Source organism: Mangifera indica, chromosome 5 (genome assembly GCF_011075055.1).
Source record: "Mangifera indica cultivar Alphonso chromosome 5, CATAS_Mindica_2.1, whole genome shotgun sequence".
In the NCBI taxonomy this organism is placed as follows: domain Eukaryota; kingdom Viridiplantae; phylum Streptophyta; class Magnoliopsida; order Sapindales; family Anacardiaceae; genus Mangifera; species Mangifera indica.
In genome coordinates, this window is record NC_058141.1 from 442,911 (window position 1) to 457,867 (window position 14,957).

Genomic DNA, 14,957 nt, shown 5'->3' on the forward strand with positions numbered 1-14,957 from the left:
CGCTACAAAACGAAGCTCCCACTGATCATGTGGTGTCATCTAGCAATGTCTCATGACCCCTATATCACAATGAAGTACAAGCTTCACATAATGTCAAATAAACCTTTTTTACTCACACTTACCATGTAATTCAATCCCTCTGTCATTACATCCCAATTAAACTTGGATTCATGAAATGTCAAAATCCAATATTTAATCTTTTCGAATATCAAGTAATACATCATAACGTGCCACATCGAAACTATTTTCATGTGGTCTTTTATCTACACTGGTCAGTGTCTTAGATTTTCATGTTTCTCGATATTCGTATGAGAACTCGAGAGCAGTCGAGCTAACGGATCCCTGTATGATCATCACTTGTCCTCTCGCTCAAGCAACATATGATCAAAACGGCTTCTGAACGAGACATGATTAGTCTTGTGGTATACACCGTATGAACCATACGATCCGGAATGAAGCACAACTGTGATATCTCAAGTCAAAGGATCTATACACTAGTATGATTCACGATGTATCATTGACTACATATTAATGTCCATGTGATCATCGTTCAGCGGTCACGTTCGATAAACAATATAATAGAATAACCTTTGATCAGTTCTCTAACCATCAAATGGTTTCATTGTTTACCCATGTGTATATCTACCATGTCTAATATCATCCATTGATATACTGTGGTGATATAACACACACCCACTATACAATACTATTGCCCAAACATATTGTCTATGTAAGGAACGATTTGATGACGTTTATTAAAACTCATCGAGACCTTTCACATGTCGTATGCATATAGCTAATATGGATGCAATATATAACTACAACATAAATATGAAAGTAACGTAGAAAACATGTGAAATATGACAGAACTCTTCTTTTATTAATAATGTATATGCAAGATATACAACCCTTAAAACCAATTAAAACGATTGATTTTTAGAACATATTCTAACACGGTCAGTATACAGAGCCACATTCCTTGAGCTGCCCCATGATTGAATAGCTAGAGATTAGTTAGAAATGAAATTAATATAAAGTAATACTGCATTTACAAACAGTGAATATCAAAAGCGCACAACGAACTCATTTCCCTTGAGAAATCCGAAAATTCAATTAGTGTTATCCTCAATTAACTCTTCTTTAACCAGTAAAACTTATTTTACATTATTTTGTATATTACATATAGAACTGATGTAGTAAGATTCAATAAATTGACTATCCTAGAGGGATTTGGGTACAAAAAATTAGAATGCAGGGAGAAAGAATAAGGGAGTTAAAAAAAAAATAAAAAAGGAAATTATGACACTTTAATTCCGCTAGGACGTTTTCCTTCCATGGCATCCTTCTTATTACGACAATCAGCACAAAGAAAAGGTCCTTGCCAGGGTTTTGAGCTGGTGGAGAAAATGGAACCAGCATGAACTGAGATGCCTTCACTTGGTGCAAGGTCAACTTGGCATACGGCACACATGAAAAGACCGGACGTTGATTGTGTGGTAGGTTCATCGTTTCCCAGTCTACAAGATATTGAAAAGCAATGAGTTCAATGTTGATAAACATACAGATCACAAGCTTATCACAAAATAAATATTCAGTTGACAAGAATCGAAGTATTGGAAAATTTTTAGATTAGGCAACAAAAGATGCATGATAGTTACAAAGCGCAAATACTTTCTGAAGTTTCAGCAGAGGCATTTGACGCATGCACAACTTTTTCAGAATGGCTATCATATAAAGCAAAACCAGTCTTGTTCTCTCAAATTAATTCCATGATTCCACTTCAAAAACTATGCACTTAGGAACTAACTTGTGCATCCATATTGTAATACCTTTAGGCAAATTCCATATGACAAAACATGGAAGAAATCTTAGGTATATATAGACATCCCAAGTCGCTTGAGGATGATTACAGAATATTGGTTAAACAATTTGTGAACTCCCAAACTGTTAAGACACTTTCTAAGTTGTAATGTTCAAAAACAAAACCGTTATAGAATGTGTCAAAAACGAACAATGTTTTGATAGTTTGTTGGACCAAAATTTACACAAACCCCTCATTGACTAAGAAGTCCTATGATATATATACCGGTAAGATTCAAATTTAAGGCTAATGTCCTTTACAGTGGTTGGGAGAACCTATTATCAATCCTGGAAATGACAAAATTTTGCACATTCAAAAAGATGTCGCAAACATGACTTTTAGTAGGACATTGGCCTTATCTACTGCTTTTCTTTTCATGTCTCTCATCAATTCCAATTGAAATCCTAAACTAAAGAGTAATACAATAGGTGCAAACAGTGGATATTAATGGATACAAACAAACCAATATGTCGTCATATAATTAGATAATTTGATTATTTACTTTATATCACATGATAACACGACAATTTGTTTATATCCGTTAGTACCCAACCGTTTATACATGTATTATTGTAGACTAGATAACCCTAATTTAAATTTAGAACAAGCAAGAACCACAGATGGAAAACCAGATTAGAAATCAATGCACAGTCATAAGCCTCTACAATCAATCACAAAACAAAAATTCAGAAAAGCAGAGGAACTACCAACCTTTCATCTAGCATTGCTGACCCTTCTTCAAACAGTTCTTCAACTATTCCTACAGCTGAAAGTTTCTTAGAGAGTTTATTTGCAGAATCATTGGACTTCTTTCTAAAAAGAAGTGCCCTAAACTTGTTCTGCTTTTTGGGTGGAGTCAAAGGCGGTACTGAATTGTCTGGAGGAATTATGTCAACAACTATGCAAGTCGTGTCATCTTTTAGGCCCCTTGTCCGTAAGGCTTCCTGAACAAATAATTGATCAAATGGAATAAGAAACTGGGTTGAAAATCAGTTAAAACAAAAGTTAAGCACCTAACTATATACAGAGCTAGCACTGCAAAATTTTAAAGCATCAAATTCTTAATTCACCTTCACAACTTGTCTAGCAGCAAGTTCAGCTGGCAATCCGCGGCAAGATTGTGCAGCCATTTCTGAGGATAGGGCATCCCAGATTCCATCAGAAGCAATAATGAGCCTCCCCCCCGCATTAGATAGCTTTTATAAAAATGAACAATGTTAGAATTCATTCTAAAGACTGGTGTAGTATTTTCAATCTCAAACGCAGAGGATTCATAGACAAAGAAAAGAAATCAATGCTTCACAAGTTTACAACATAAAATTAAATGGATACCTTCACTTGTTTGACATATGGTATCGGTACTATAAACTCTCCAACATCCATATCTCCAATTGACCTCGAAAGGCATAAACCACCAGGCCAACAACGTAGTGGACCAATCTGTACAGGTTAAGCAAATATTATAACACCGCAAAGGATAATAATATGAAAAGGGAAGAAAGAAATCATGTTGTTTAACATTAATGAAAGAAACTTTGGTAAATGAGGAATATGTGAAAGCATCTCACCTCAGCACCACCAACAATGCTAAGCCTCCCAACTTCACCCCCGCTTGCAGTTACGTGTTCTCTCCTGCAGTCACAGAATAACCAATTATTATTTCCATCCAGATTACAGGAAGAAACTAAGCTTTGAGGTAGATACACACTCTTCCACATTCTCTTCAAGTCTATGGTCAACCGTTAAGGTGGTAATGACACCACCTTGGGCATCTAATATGCAACGAGAGTCTCCTACAGATGCAACCGTCACAGTCCATCTGTCAACTATGACAAATGTAGCTGTGGTTCCAGACGTTTCTCCTGAAGATCATTAAGCAATTATAGATAGTATTAGTTAGTTTTCCTTAAACTCATGACAAGGAAGTTCAAATATAAATAATAAAAAATAGGCCAATTCCATGCCTCTGCTCTGAAATTCCTTGTCTGCCTTCACAAATCCCGCAACTAAAGCCCGAGGTAAAGCCTGAAGCCACTCATCCCACCCAAGCCCATGAGGAATGGCGCCCAACACATGATTCAACAAATGTTCTCTTGTATAAATTGCTGCAGCATTCCCATTGTGCCCATCAAAGATCTGAAATTAGCAGTAAACAGTAAATCATACCGGACAATAAAGATTAATACAGCTGAAGAAGGATGAAATCTAAAACTCTACATCCCGGAAAAATGAAGCACATCTATCGGATCCATAAATCTAAATAAGGTTTACTGTAATTCAATCAACAAGTTAGATAATTGGCTAGAATATTTAAATTAAGTGAAGGTAAGCTAGAAAGATAACATAAAATTTATGACTCTAGGCATCAACAAAACAAGATAACATGGCAGTCAATACATAAAAACTAAGATCTCCACGAGAAAAGGGCCAAGAGTTACCGCAAAGACAGAGAAAGTAGATGACGAATTCCCAGGTACTCTTTGACAATCTGTCTTAATCAAGAAATAATCCTCTCCTTTCCTAGATTGAGCTGCATGCCCATATCTAATAGTCGGCTTCTCCATCTTCTCACTCATCATCTCTCTGCTGATCAAAGCAGCAAGAGGCACAAGATCATGATGATGATGATGATGATGACGCTTCCCTTCTCTAGATGCCATATTTACCACTTCAATGTCTTTGGTTGCAGCACAATACCTCAAATTCACCAAACCCTTACCCTCACAAGCGTATTATGTCTCAACAACTTGAGATCAAACTCGCTCCTACTCAATCAAAATCCAAATTCTTTCTACTAAAAAATTCACTATCTTGACCCAAAACTTCAAACTATAACAAAATCACTTCTTGAAATTCAACACTAATTAAATTCCCCACTTGATCTGCATCATCAGCCACAAAACCAGAAACAAATATAAGCTTACCCAGATAACAAAACAAATCATACCATCAAAACAAAGAAAAATCACAAAAACTTCACTCAGAACAATAAATCAGTGAACCTAAAACCACCACATTGCTCTAATATATTTATTAAATTAAAATCAGTCAAACAAAAAACTTAAAACTATACCATAAATAACAACTAAAGATGCCAACTTGAAACAAAAGATTTATAAAGTCTCAAAACTTTTTGCCTCATTTTTCTCAACAAGCAAACAAAGAACAAACTTCCAAAGGCATTACCAACGAGAATGTCAAAGTGGCCTTTGGACCAAAGCCAAAATGCAGATCTGCTAACAACAACAAAAGCAGCAGTATCCACGTTGCAGCCAAACAAAAGAAAGAAGAAGAGGAAGATATCAACACGGAAACGCAACGCGTTTTGGTGACAAGATATGAACTGTAAAGCCCACTAACTTAAAAAATGTTTATATTCAAAATGAAAAAAAAAAAATCAGTTCACAGAACGAACAAAGATTGAATCTTTGCATACAAGAACGAGGATCCCCTAAAGAAATGCTTGGTTGCTTCAAAAGACAGCTCCTTTTATTATTATTATTATTATTATTATTATTTGGCTCTGAGTCATGGCTTACAGTGAAAGGGGGTCCGAAAGTAAGGCTTTGCTGAAATTATAAAGTTGATCTGGCAACAAATCCACATTCAATTTCTGTCGAAGTTGTTTTTATTTTTTGTTTTTTATGTTTTCACAAATTATTTAAAAAACTACCCTTTTTTCATTTTTTTTGTAAAAATATTTTAAATAATAAAAAAATGTATAAAATGATGTGCCATAGGTAAAATCAAGTGCATGTGATAAAAACTTTGCACTTCAGTATTCCACAAAAATATTACCAAAATAATATTATTATCGTTTCAAACAATTTAAGGGGGGGGTTTTGTTTACTGTATATAAAGAGTATTTTGATAATTTATATTTTATTATAAAGATTATTTTATTTAATTTATCAATAATAAAAAATTTTAATAATTTTTTATTAAAAATAGTAACGTGACAGGTAATCTTGAAGTTACTCTTATTATCATCTCTATTTTAGGTATTTAAAGATTACTTTGATAATTTTAATTTTGTTATTACTTATTAAATTTTTAGGATAAAAATACCTTTATTTTTAATTAATATAATAAATAATATGAAGTATATTTTATAATAATTATAAGTATTTAATTAAAATAATATATCAGTATTCTTTTATTATTTTTAATTAAAGATAATAATTATATATATTTATTAATTTTTATCAAAATTTATAAAATATAATAATAATTTATACTTAGTAATCTTTTAAATAATCCATCTTCAAAATAGTTACCAAAAATATATATATCATCAAAATAATTTTTCAATTTTAGTAATAAAACATTATTTAAACTAGATGCACCATCAGAGGTCAAGTATGATTAATTAAAGTTAAAATTTATTTTAAATAGACTGAATTGACTGTGAATCAACGGTCAGTATGATTGATCAAAGTTAAAACTTATTTTAATTAGAGCAATGTTATGTGTTTATATTTTGGGTATATAATTTAGGTACACAGATGATGTGTTATTATATGTTAAATGTTATTTTATCTTTAATTTAAAATCATCTAATTATGTAATAATATATTATTTATATACTCAAATTTTGTACTAAAAGTATATAAGTATAATTTTATTATTTTAACTATCATATCGGATTATTTGATTCAATTATAAGGTTCAAATCTGGTGAGATTGTCTTTTTTTTTTTTTTCAATTGAGGATGAAAACAGTCAAACTTGCGCTTGAGGTAAGATAGTTCAAGATATGGTTTAGGCCGAAGGACTATTTCCTATTTAAGTTTTAATGTACTGTCAAAATCATATATATAAAGTTTGAAAAACTCAAAATTCTACTCATTGGTCAATTGTAATAGAAATTTTCTGTTAGAGACATGGGTGAAATTGTTATTTTATTAATAATATTAAAAAATAATAAAATTATTACACTTTCCTCTTTAAGTTTTAAAAACTAACAACTTCACCTTTACGTAAAATTTTTTAACTTTGAAAAATCACATTCCCACCCCTCCCTTCCCCCCCCCCCCCCCCAAAACCTAAGATTTTATTCTTTACCCTTCCGGCTACCATCTTCAACGTTAACGACCTCCTCTCTCAACTCTAAACTGTTGTCGGCTCTATCTTTTCATATCTTCGGTAGGATCCACTCGTCGATGACACCAAATTTCATAAAGTCTAGATGCGTCAATGGCACCAGATTTCATCAAATCTGGATGAGTCAACGATGCCAAATTTTGTCAAATCTAGATGCGTCGATGGCTCCAAACAAATCATTTAGTGTCATCGACATATCCAGACGAATCATCATCTAGACGATGATTCGTTTGAATTTGACAAAATCTTGCACCATTAAGGAGTGGATCTGATTGGAGAAGAGACAAAGCTAGAAACAATTTAAGGTGGAGAGGGGAGGTCATCGACCTTAGATATGGTGGTTGGAGGGTTGAAGAAACAAACCTTAGGTTTTGGGGGAGGGGAGGGGGGATGTTACTTTTCAAAATAAGAAAACTTTAGATAAGAGTGAAATTGCTGGTTTTTAAAACTTAGAGGAGAAAATATAATATATTTTATAATTTTTAATATTATTAGTAAAATAACGATTTAACCTTACTTCTAATAGAAAATTCTAATGACAGTTGACCAACAGATGAGATTTTAGATTTTTCAAACCCCATAAATGTGTATTTGTCTTGGCATTAAAATTTGGGTGGGAAATAGTCCTCTGGCGTATGGTTTAAGTCTAAAGTTTTAGGGATGTAATTTTGTCAATTAACTTCATCTTCTGGTCTCATGAATGAAGGATTATGGAGAGGTAGTGAAGTTGTAAAACCTAGGGGTATATATAATTCAACTCAAAGTATATAATCAAACTAAACCACTTAAATATTATGGTTTGGATTGGTTTGGGTTTAAATTTTCCAAACCTTTTTTTTTTTTAGTTGGGATTACGATTTGTATGATTTTCAAACCAAACCAAACCGTAAACCGTATTTTTTAAATATATATATAATTATATTTGACAGAATTTTCTAATAAGCAATTAGGTGTACAATTTATTTTTATATTTATTTTGTCATTTTCTTTATATGTATATTGTATATATATTTTATTTTTATTTTATATGTATATATTATGTTTTAGAAAATTATAATTTTATTAATTGATATATATATTTAAAAATGAATGATTTCAAAATATTATACCAAAAATTTAAATTATCATATTGTGTATCATATCATATGATATGCCTTTTAAAAATTAAAATAATAAAAACTAATAAAATATTAAATTGACACGTCATCCATTAAAAAATATTATAAACATCCTTAATATTTAAAAATTTTTCATGTACACTCCTCATGCACCTTATAATAAGTATTACTTTTCATCTGTATTGTATCGTATCATATGATATAATATGTATCGTGCATCATAAAATACAATAATTATGATTCAAATCGTAATCTAAACTAAATCAAACTATATTTTTTAATTTAGTTTGATTTAGTTTAAAATTTAAAATATTTTAGTTTGGTTTAATAATTTTTTAAACTATTTATTTAATTTGGGTTAAAAAACTTTTAAACCATATTAAACCGACCATATACACACCTAAAAAAAACCCTGATGAGGGCTCTTTCATATGATTTACAATTTGTCTACTACATTTTGGGCAAAAGAGTAAATTACATAATAGTGGACCCATGCTACCGAGCAATGAGTCAGGTTACTTTAAAAAACACTACTTTATTTCTTCTGTTGATTGCATACAATTACACATTTATTTCCACACACTTATTATCCTGTAGTAACATCACGCCTCTGTCTTCTATACTCATCATTTGTACAAAATTTCACATCAACAGTCACATATTTTGTATAATAAAGATAATAACATTTCAAAATGTCAAATTGCCACATTATTTTTTTGAATTGTTATAATTTCTTTTTTTTTTTTTTGAACTTTTAAAATTTTCTATTAAATAAACTAATTTTCTAATTTTTTATTAAATAATTAAACTTTCACAATATCTAATTTAAATTATCAAATTAATCATTTGACTTTAAAAAAAATTCTAATTATGTTTATTTAGTATTTTTTAATAAGAAAATTAAAAGTTTGGTTATTTGTATAGAAAATATGAAAGTTCATAAAAGTTTAATTTTTTAATAAGAAAATCTAATCAATAAAATTATATATATTTATTTTAAATATATAAATAATTATATATTTGATATATGTCATTATATGAGTGAATCATTTTAAATTAAAGATAAAATAATAATCATATATTTAATAATATATATAAGTATATATTTTTTAATATACTTAAAATAAATATATATAATATTATTTAACTTTAATTATCTAATTTTTTAATTAAAAAATTTAATCTATTTAGTAAAAAATTAAATTACTTTTTAATTTAAAAAAAAAAAAAAACAGAAAAGGAGAGTGGAAGAGTAGTGACCGCTTCTGCTGTGGACGTGTAAAAAAGGTGACACGCGAGTAAAGGGTCTGCATGTGGTGGCAAATGATGTGTACTTTACTCTGACTTGCATAATCATTTTTGTACGGTGATTACTTTATTTTTGTTGGTCTTCACCTACACCTTACCACACTAGATTGTATTTTAAGATTCCGATTCCACGGGAAGATTATTTTACGGTCAAAATCACAAATTTGACACGAGGAGGTGGGGTGGCTAGTCTTGCCAACTTGTGGGATGATTTAACGGTGCTTACAAGAAATTTGTACTTTGTAATCTCTTCCACCAGTGTTTTTAAAATTAAATTGATAATCAAAATAAGTGATTGCACTTCCTTGCAATTTAACCAATTCAGTCCAATAATCAACCAGTTTAATCTATTATTAAATTATTATATTTTTATATAATAATATTAAATATTTATTATATTTTTAAAACATATAAAATATATAAAAGATAACTTTAAATATATTAATTAAATAGTTAACATTTCATTATACCGATAAATAAAAAATTAATTATAAATTCGGTTTAAGTTTGGAGGCATTGATGATTCTTTAACATATCTATTCTTTTTCAACGATTCTTCTCTTTTTTCGACTTTTTCTCCGATAATGATTTTTCTTCTTTTTTTTTTTTTAACAATTTGTCATCTTCTCTAATGTTAGTATTCATCATTTGAATCGATTCAAATTTATCGTTTTAGATTTAAGTCAAACTCAAGCACGACTTAGTTTAAATCCACCCCTACTTATCTACTTAGAGTAATAGAGATCAAACATTTGCATCATAGAAATGATACCATATCTCCTGTTTTGTGATGAATTTAATATTTATGGGGCCACTAAAAACCTGAGGGTTAGGTTAGTTTCACAAATTTTGTTCCTCGGAAAAGCGTCATTTTTCATCATTAAATATATGTAACCACGTTTAGATTCTGTGGTTTCAGTCCGGCAAGTGCATGAATGTCCACAGCAAGAAAAGTCACGAACCCTGACAATAATGCTAAAAATATATCACAAAAATCTCTCACAAGATTATGCCAATAAATTTGGTATCCAATTATTCTCCTTGATATCAAGTTCATTTATTTTGTTTAGGGTGATCTTCTAGAGTTGCAATCAACGGATTTGGATTGTTTATGTAGAAAGAAAGCAGAGAGAAAACAATAGAAGTTGTTTTTTTTTGGGATTAATAGTACATGTTCTAACCATTAATATTAACAAGTATTTAAAACTAACTTGTTATCTTATAATTCAGATATTTAATTATTTAATTTATTTTTAATTCAAAATCATTCATCATAAAATAAAACATCAACCAGTTAGTACTTATTAATACTCATCATTAATATATTAATTATTACTCATTTTTTATAGTTGAAGGGAAACTTTTGAAAATCCAAAAAACAAGTGCTAATTTTACCTGTCTGTTTGATATGTATTGATAAGATTTTTTACAAACAATTAACGTAGACAATTTACAATCTTTCACAAGATAAATTACAATACCAATGGTAAAGATCAATGAATCAATCATGCCATTCACTACAATCATATAAACAACCGGTTGTGCGAAATTATGCTAATGTATTTGCGGGCTTCATTAAGCTAGCAAATTGGGAATAATTTTTGAAGAAGCATTCAATCAGTATAAGCTTGGGGCAGTTAGATAATAAATTGCAGAAAGTAATGTTGGTTGGGAGATAAAAATCACTTCAGCTTTTTAATGAAAATAACTTGAGATTGTTCTCCAAAAACAACTCAACATTTGTGCTATTCTATCTTGCAACAATTTGCCTATTCCTGTGGCTCAGATTACTTAAAACATCACAACTCTTAATTAATTTCGTACCAACTATAGGATTTAAAACAGGAAGGATGTCTTGTCCTCGAAATTCATTTCTTTGGTTTAATATGGGTTTTAAAACCTAGACCAGATTGACTAGTTGAGCTGGTTTGATTGTATACTTGATTCATGATGTTATGTTGACACGTGTAGTCTTTTTAATTTTGCATCAGAACAATTACGTGTCTCAACAATTATAAGTAAAGTTGGATTCAAACTGAATTAATTCGAGTTCATATTTAATTTGATTTGAATTAAATTTAAGTTAGAGTTTCAATTTGATAACTCAGTTCGAATTCTCCTCCAACAACACTATTTGTTAGATTGGTTATACTATTCATCCCGCCTGCCCATTGACAACCATTAGTCAACTTCTCCGACCAACTTGAGCTTAAGCTGGCCATTAGAAACTTGAGTCAACCTGTGTTCAAGCTCCTTTTGTCTCAAATCCATCTCTAATTACACAAAATATGCACTGTATCATTATATCATAATTCTATTTGGTTATACATTGTTTTAATTTTTGTCGGACCAATATCATTTGACCAGGTCTATGCCCAGTCTAGAAATGAAGACATTGTTTTGAATTGTTGAACTTTTTTCTATTCCATAGTGTCAAGAGATAAGTGAAAAAAAAATTGACAAGTATCGTGATTCTGTGAACCTATGTTCAACAATTTTTCTTTTTTTCTTTTTACCATGAAAAAACAAGTTTTGTATATAAATTTCCGGAAACCATTTATTAAAAGAAAGCCAAGGCAGAGTTGTACTGGATAATCTAACTTAAAAATGTCTCAATCAAACTTTTTCCTGCTGGATTCTTATTTGGATCAACAAGAATTCTCAGATTTGCAATGGGTAATGTGAATATTCTTTTATTTTTTTCCTATTTACATAACCTCATCTCTACGCTATTATGCGATATAATTCCAAACAATGTGAAAAAAAAAAAAAAAGCAATTCAATTTGGGGGTGGTCCTAAACGAAGCTCAACTTGAATAGACTCAAAGAAAAGAAAAAGAAACTAACTCAAGATAGACTCTGTAATTGATATGATTCGATTTAAACTTAAATATTTAACTGATTTGGACTTGACTTATTTTGTGAAAATAAAACTAATTCTTGGCTAGAACTCAACTCATTCATTTTAAGCCGAGCTCAAGCTCAAATAGTTCAGATCAAATATAATCCTATTAAAATTGAAATCATCTATTTTCTGGGAGATTGCAAGTGGAAATCAATATGATAAAAAGGCAGCATGGATCCCAATTTTCACTGATTAAGAAACCTTCACCAACCTGAGTTTTTTTGCCCCCCTTAGAATCTCAAAGTGAGCAGGTACCTTGGATCTTTCAATTTCGAAACCTTTCTCCTCTTTCCATGCTTTGAACTCAAGTGAGATGTATTGGCAACTAGAATATGTGAAAACTGACCTTTCAGGGCCCTACTTGCCTGCCCATTTTGCTACAGAAAAAAATTAATGAAAATCAACTTGGGGTTGAGGTTATCAATCAGATATTAACCTTATGAGTGAATTTGTAGTTGGAATTGAAACTTTGTGCACACTGCACTTTGTATGGACATTTCTCATCTTGTTGCACTTTCCAAATCTTGTAAAAAACTGACAGTGGTTCCGCCTTCTAGCTAACTGCAATCTGGCAGTGTGCAAACTCCAACGTACTTCCTCACTTGCCAGAACAAGAGTTCATTTCGTTAGATCACTAATAAGCTGGTTGCCATTGCAATTCAAACGTATCTACAAAAATGGGACACCCTGGTCACCTCCCTCATCACATAAGCTAATCGAAAGGTTTAGTCCCTTTCCTTATTACATAAGCTAATTGAAACTTTTGTCAAAACCATCATAGCATGGCCTCTACCATGGGTACATATATGATGCATTCTGCTGACCACATGAGAAAATATCTGAAAAACCACAATTTCTTACCATACACACCTAAATTAAACTAAGTGGCTATGTGCCTTGATGTCATGTACAAAATACATCATATCTAATCCTATTGCTTTCACGTATCTTGTCAGTACTTCATATAGTTGGTGGCTATCTAGATGTGAACCACTTTCCTCAACTTTTTGGATTTTTGACCTGGATTTGACTCAATCAGGGTCTTGTGTTGTCTTCTACATAGTCGGATATTTTTTCTAGTTCTATCTGGCTTGTCTTACTTATTAAAGTCTTTTATTCTTTCCTTTTTCTTCTTCTTCCCCTTAATTATGCTCGAACTAGGGGTAAAACAGTCTTTTAACTTACTACACGAATGTGTGCCTAAAGTACACCCTTGTGTGCCTCTTCTTAAGTGTGGCATCCACTTTTGGAAAGTCACACCGGCGTGTGTCCCATACACATGGTCGTATATGACTTTCCTCAAAACGAGTGCATGAAATTGTGAAACTACTTAATTTAAACTAAGGATATACGGGCGTGTGAGAGGTCATATATGGTCATGTGTCGTGATTTGGAGATAGCAACGTCTACAGTTTCTGCATTGTCTAGCTAATTTTTCTGGCAACCCAACATGTGTACAAGCATACAACATATTTCTAAGCACCCTAGATCAATTTCCTGCATCCAAAATTACATAAACGCAATCAAACATTAACCAATAATCATTAACATCCACATTAGCATTATATGTATATATATATGTATGTATATATATATATATATATGTATGTATATATATGTATGTATATATGTACATGTATATGTATAGGCGAGTTCATCAATTTACATGAATCCTAAATGAAATCAACATCTCAACACATATAATCATCAAAATGACTAGTATAACATCACTACTAAATGGAAACATCATACTTCATGATTAGAATTCGCAAAACTATCAAAAATCATGCTCAACTTAACCAAAGGGTGCCAACTTACTTGTCTTTTTAGGTACAAGCAATTCTGCATATGGCTATAGTGATTTCCGATGACCAATGACTCCAATCCAGTGATTGCGAGACTTTCCACTCACTGCTCTCTCGTTTGGGTGTGGCTGGGGTGAGAAAATAATGAGAGAATTAGATTAAATGCATTTTTATTTTTGTCTATTGGATGCAATACATGGGCGTGCATGGACTCTACGCGAGCGTGCATCGTATCACACCCCTAGGAAATCCTCCCATTTCACTGTGATCATGATCTTATCTGATAAATTCAAATTTGCTTACGATACACAACCATGTATACCCCTATAAACAGGTGTGCATCACTCTGGAAAATATTAATTAACTCAATTTTAAAACAAAGGAAAAGATTAAAATGCTTTTAGGTTTACTTGTAGGTATTATAAATTTAGAGACATATTTTCTTGGGATATTAATTAAAATAAGCAAAAAATTTTCTACCTTAACCTTTCTAGGCGAACTTTGGCAAATATTTACTTTTATAAGCAAACCTATATTTATTTCCAATAATACCCTTTCCATTTACTTTACTTCTTTTAACCATTATTACTTCTCAAAATACCCAATGACAACACACGCCAATAGTGATTTTTCTGCTACAACATCATCACATTTCAAGTAAGTTTGTATCTTATATTATTATAAATCGAAAGTTTCATTCAAAACTTGTTGTGAAAACTTTCATGGATAAAGTTAAAGCTTTGAATGCTGATTTACGAAAGAGGTTGATGTTTTTATTTTGTTTGTGGGTAGTTACCAATTATTATATTACTTGTAGACAATCAATATCTATTGTATTAGTCAAAGAAGAACAAGTTT

The 14,957-nt window shown here is 31.0% G+C and overlaps 1 protein-coding gene across 3 annotated transcripts; it reads right to left on the minus strand.

Moving 5' to 3' along the window:
- Positions 1–1,086: 1,086 nt before the first annotated feature.
- Positions 1,087–5,237, minus strand: LOC123216619 (probable protein phosphatase 2C 15). Of its 3 annotated transcripts, none has more exons than XM_044637097.1 (9): positions 5,048–5,237; positions 4,300–4,743; positions 3,826–3,997; positions 3,570–3,723; positions 3,430–3,493; positions 3,194–3,301; positions 2,932–3,057; positions 2,573–2,805; positions 1,087–1,517 (listed from the first exon to the last, which is right to left on the minus strand). In XM_044637097.1, the coding sequence occupies exons 2-9, from the start codon at positions 4,519–4,521 to the stop codon at positions 1,298–1,300; spliced, it is 1,299 nt and encodes a 432-aa protein (XP_044493032.1). In that variant the 5' UTR covers positions 4,522–4,743; positions 5,048–5,237; the 3' UTR covers positions 1,087–1,297. The 3 variants fall into 3 exon arrangements, with proteins under 3 accessions (XP_044493032.1, XP_044493033.1, XP_044493030.1); XM_044637098.1 differs by having other exon boundaries at positions 4,935–5,237; XM_044637095.1 differs by having other exon boundaries at positions 4,300–5,237.
- Positions 5,238–14,957: the final 9,720 nt, after the last annotated feature.

Bases quoted from the DNA above. Each gene is read 5' to 3' on its own strand.
- LOC123216619 (XM_044637097.1), bottom strand. From the start codon at position 4,521: ATGGCATCTAGAGAAGGGAAGCGTCATCATCATCATCATCATCATGAT. The intron at 3,494-3,569 runs GTGTGTATCTAC...CTGTGACTGCAG, and splicing joins CTTGAAGAGAATGTGGAAGA to GAGAGAACACGTAACTGCAA. The intron at 2,806-2,931 runs GTGAATTAAGAA...TTATTTGTTCAG, and splicing joins CTGCTAGACAAGTTGTGAAG to GAAGCCTTACGGACAAGGGG.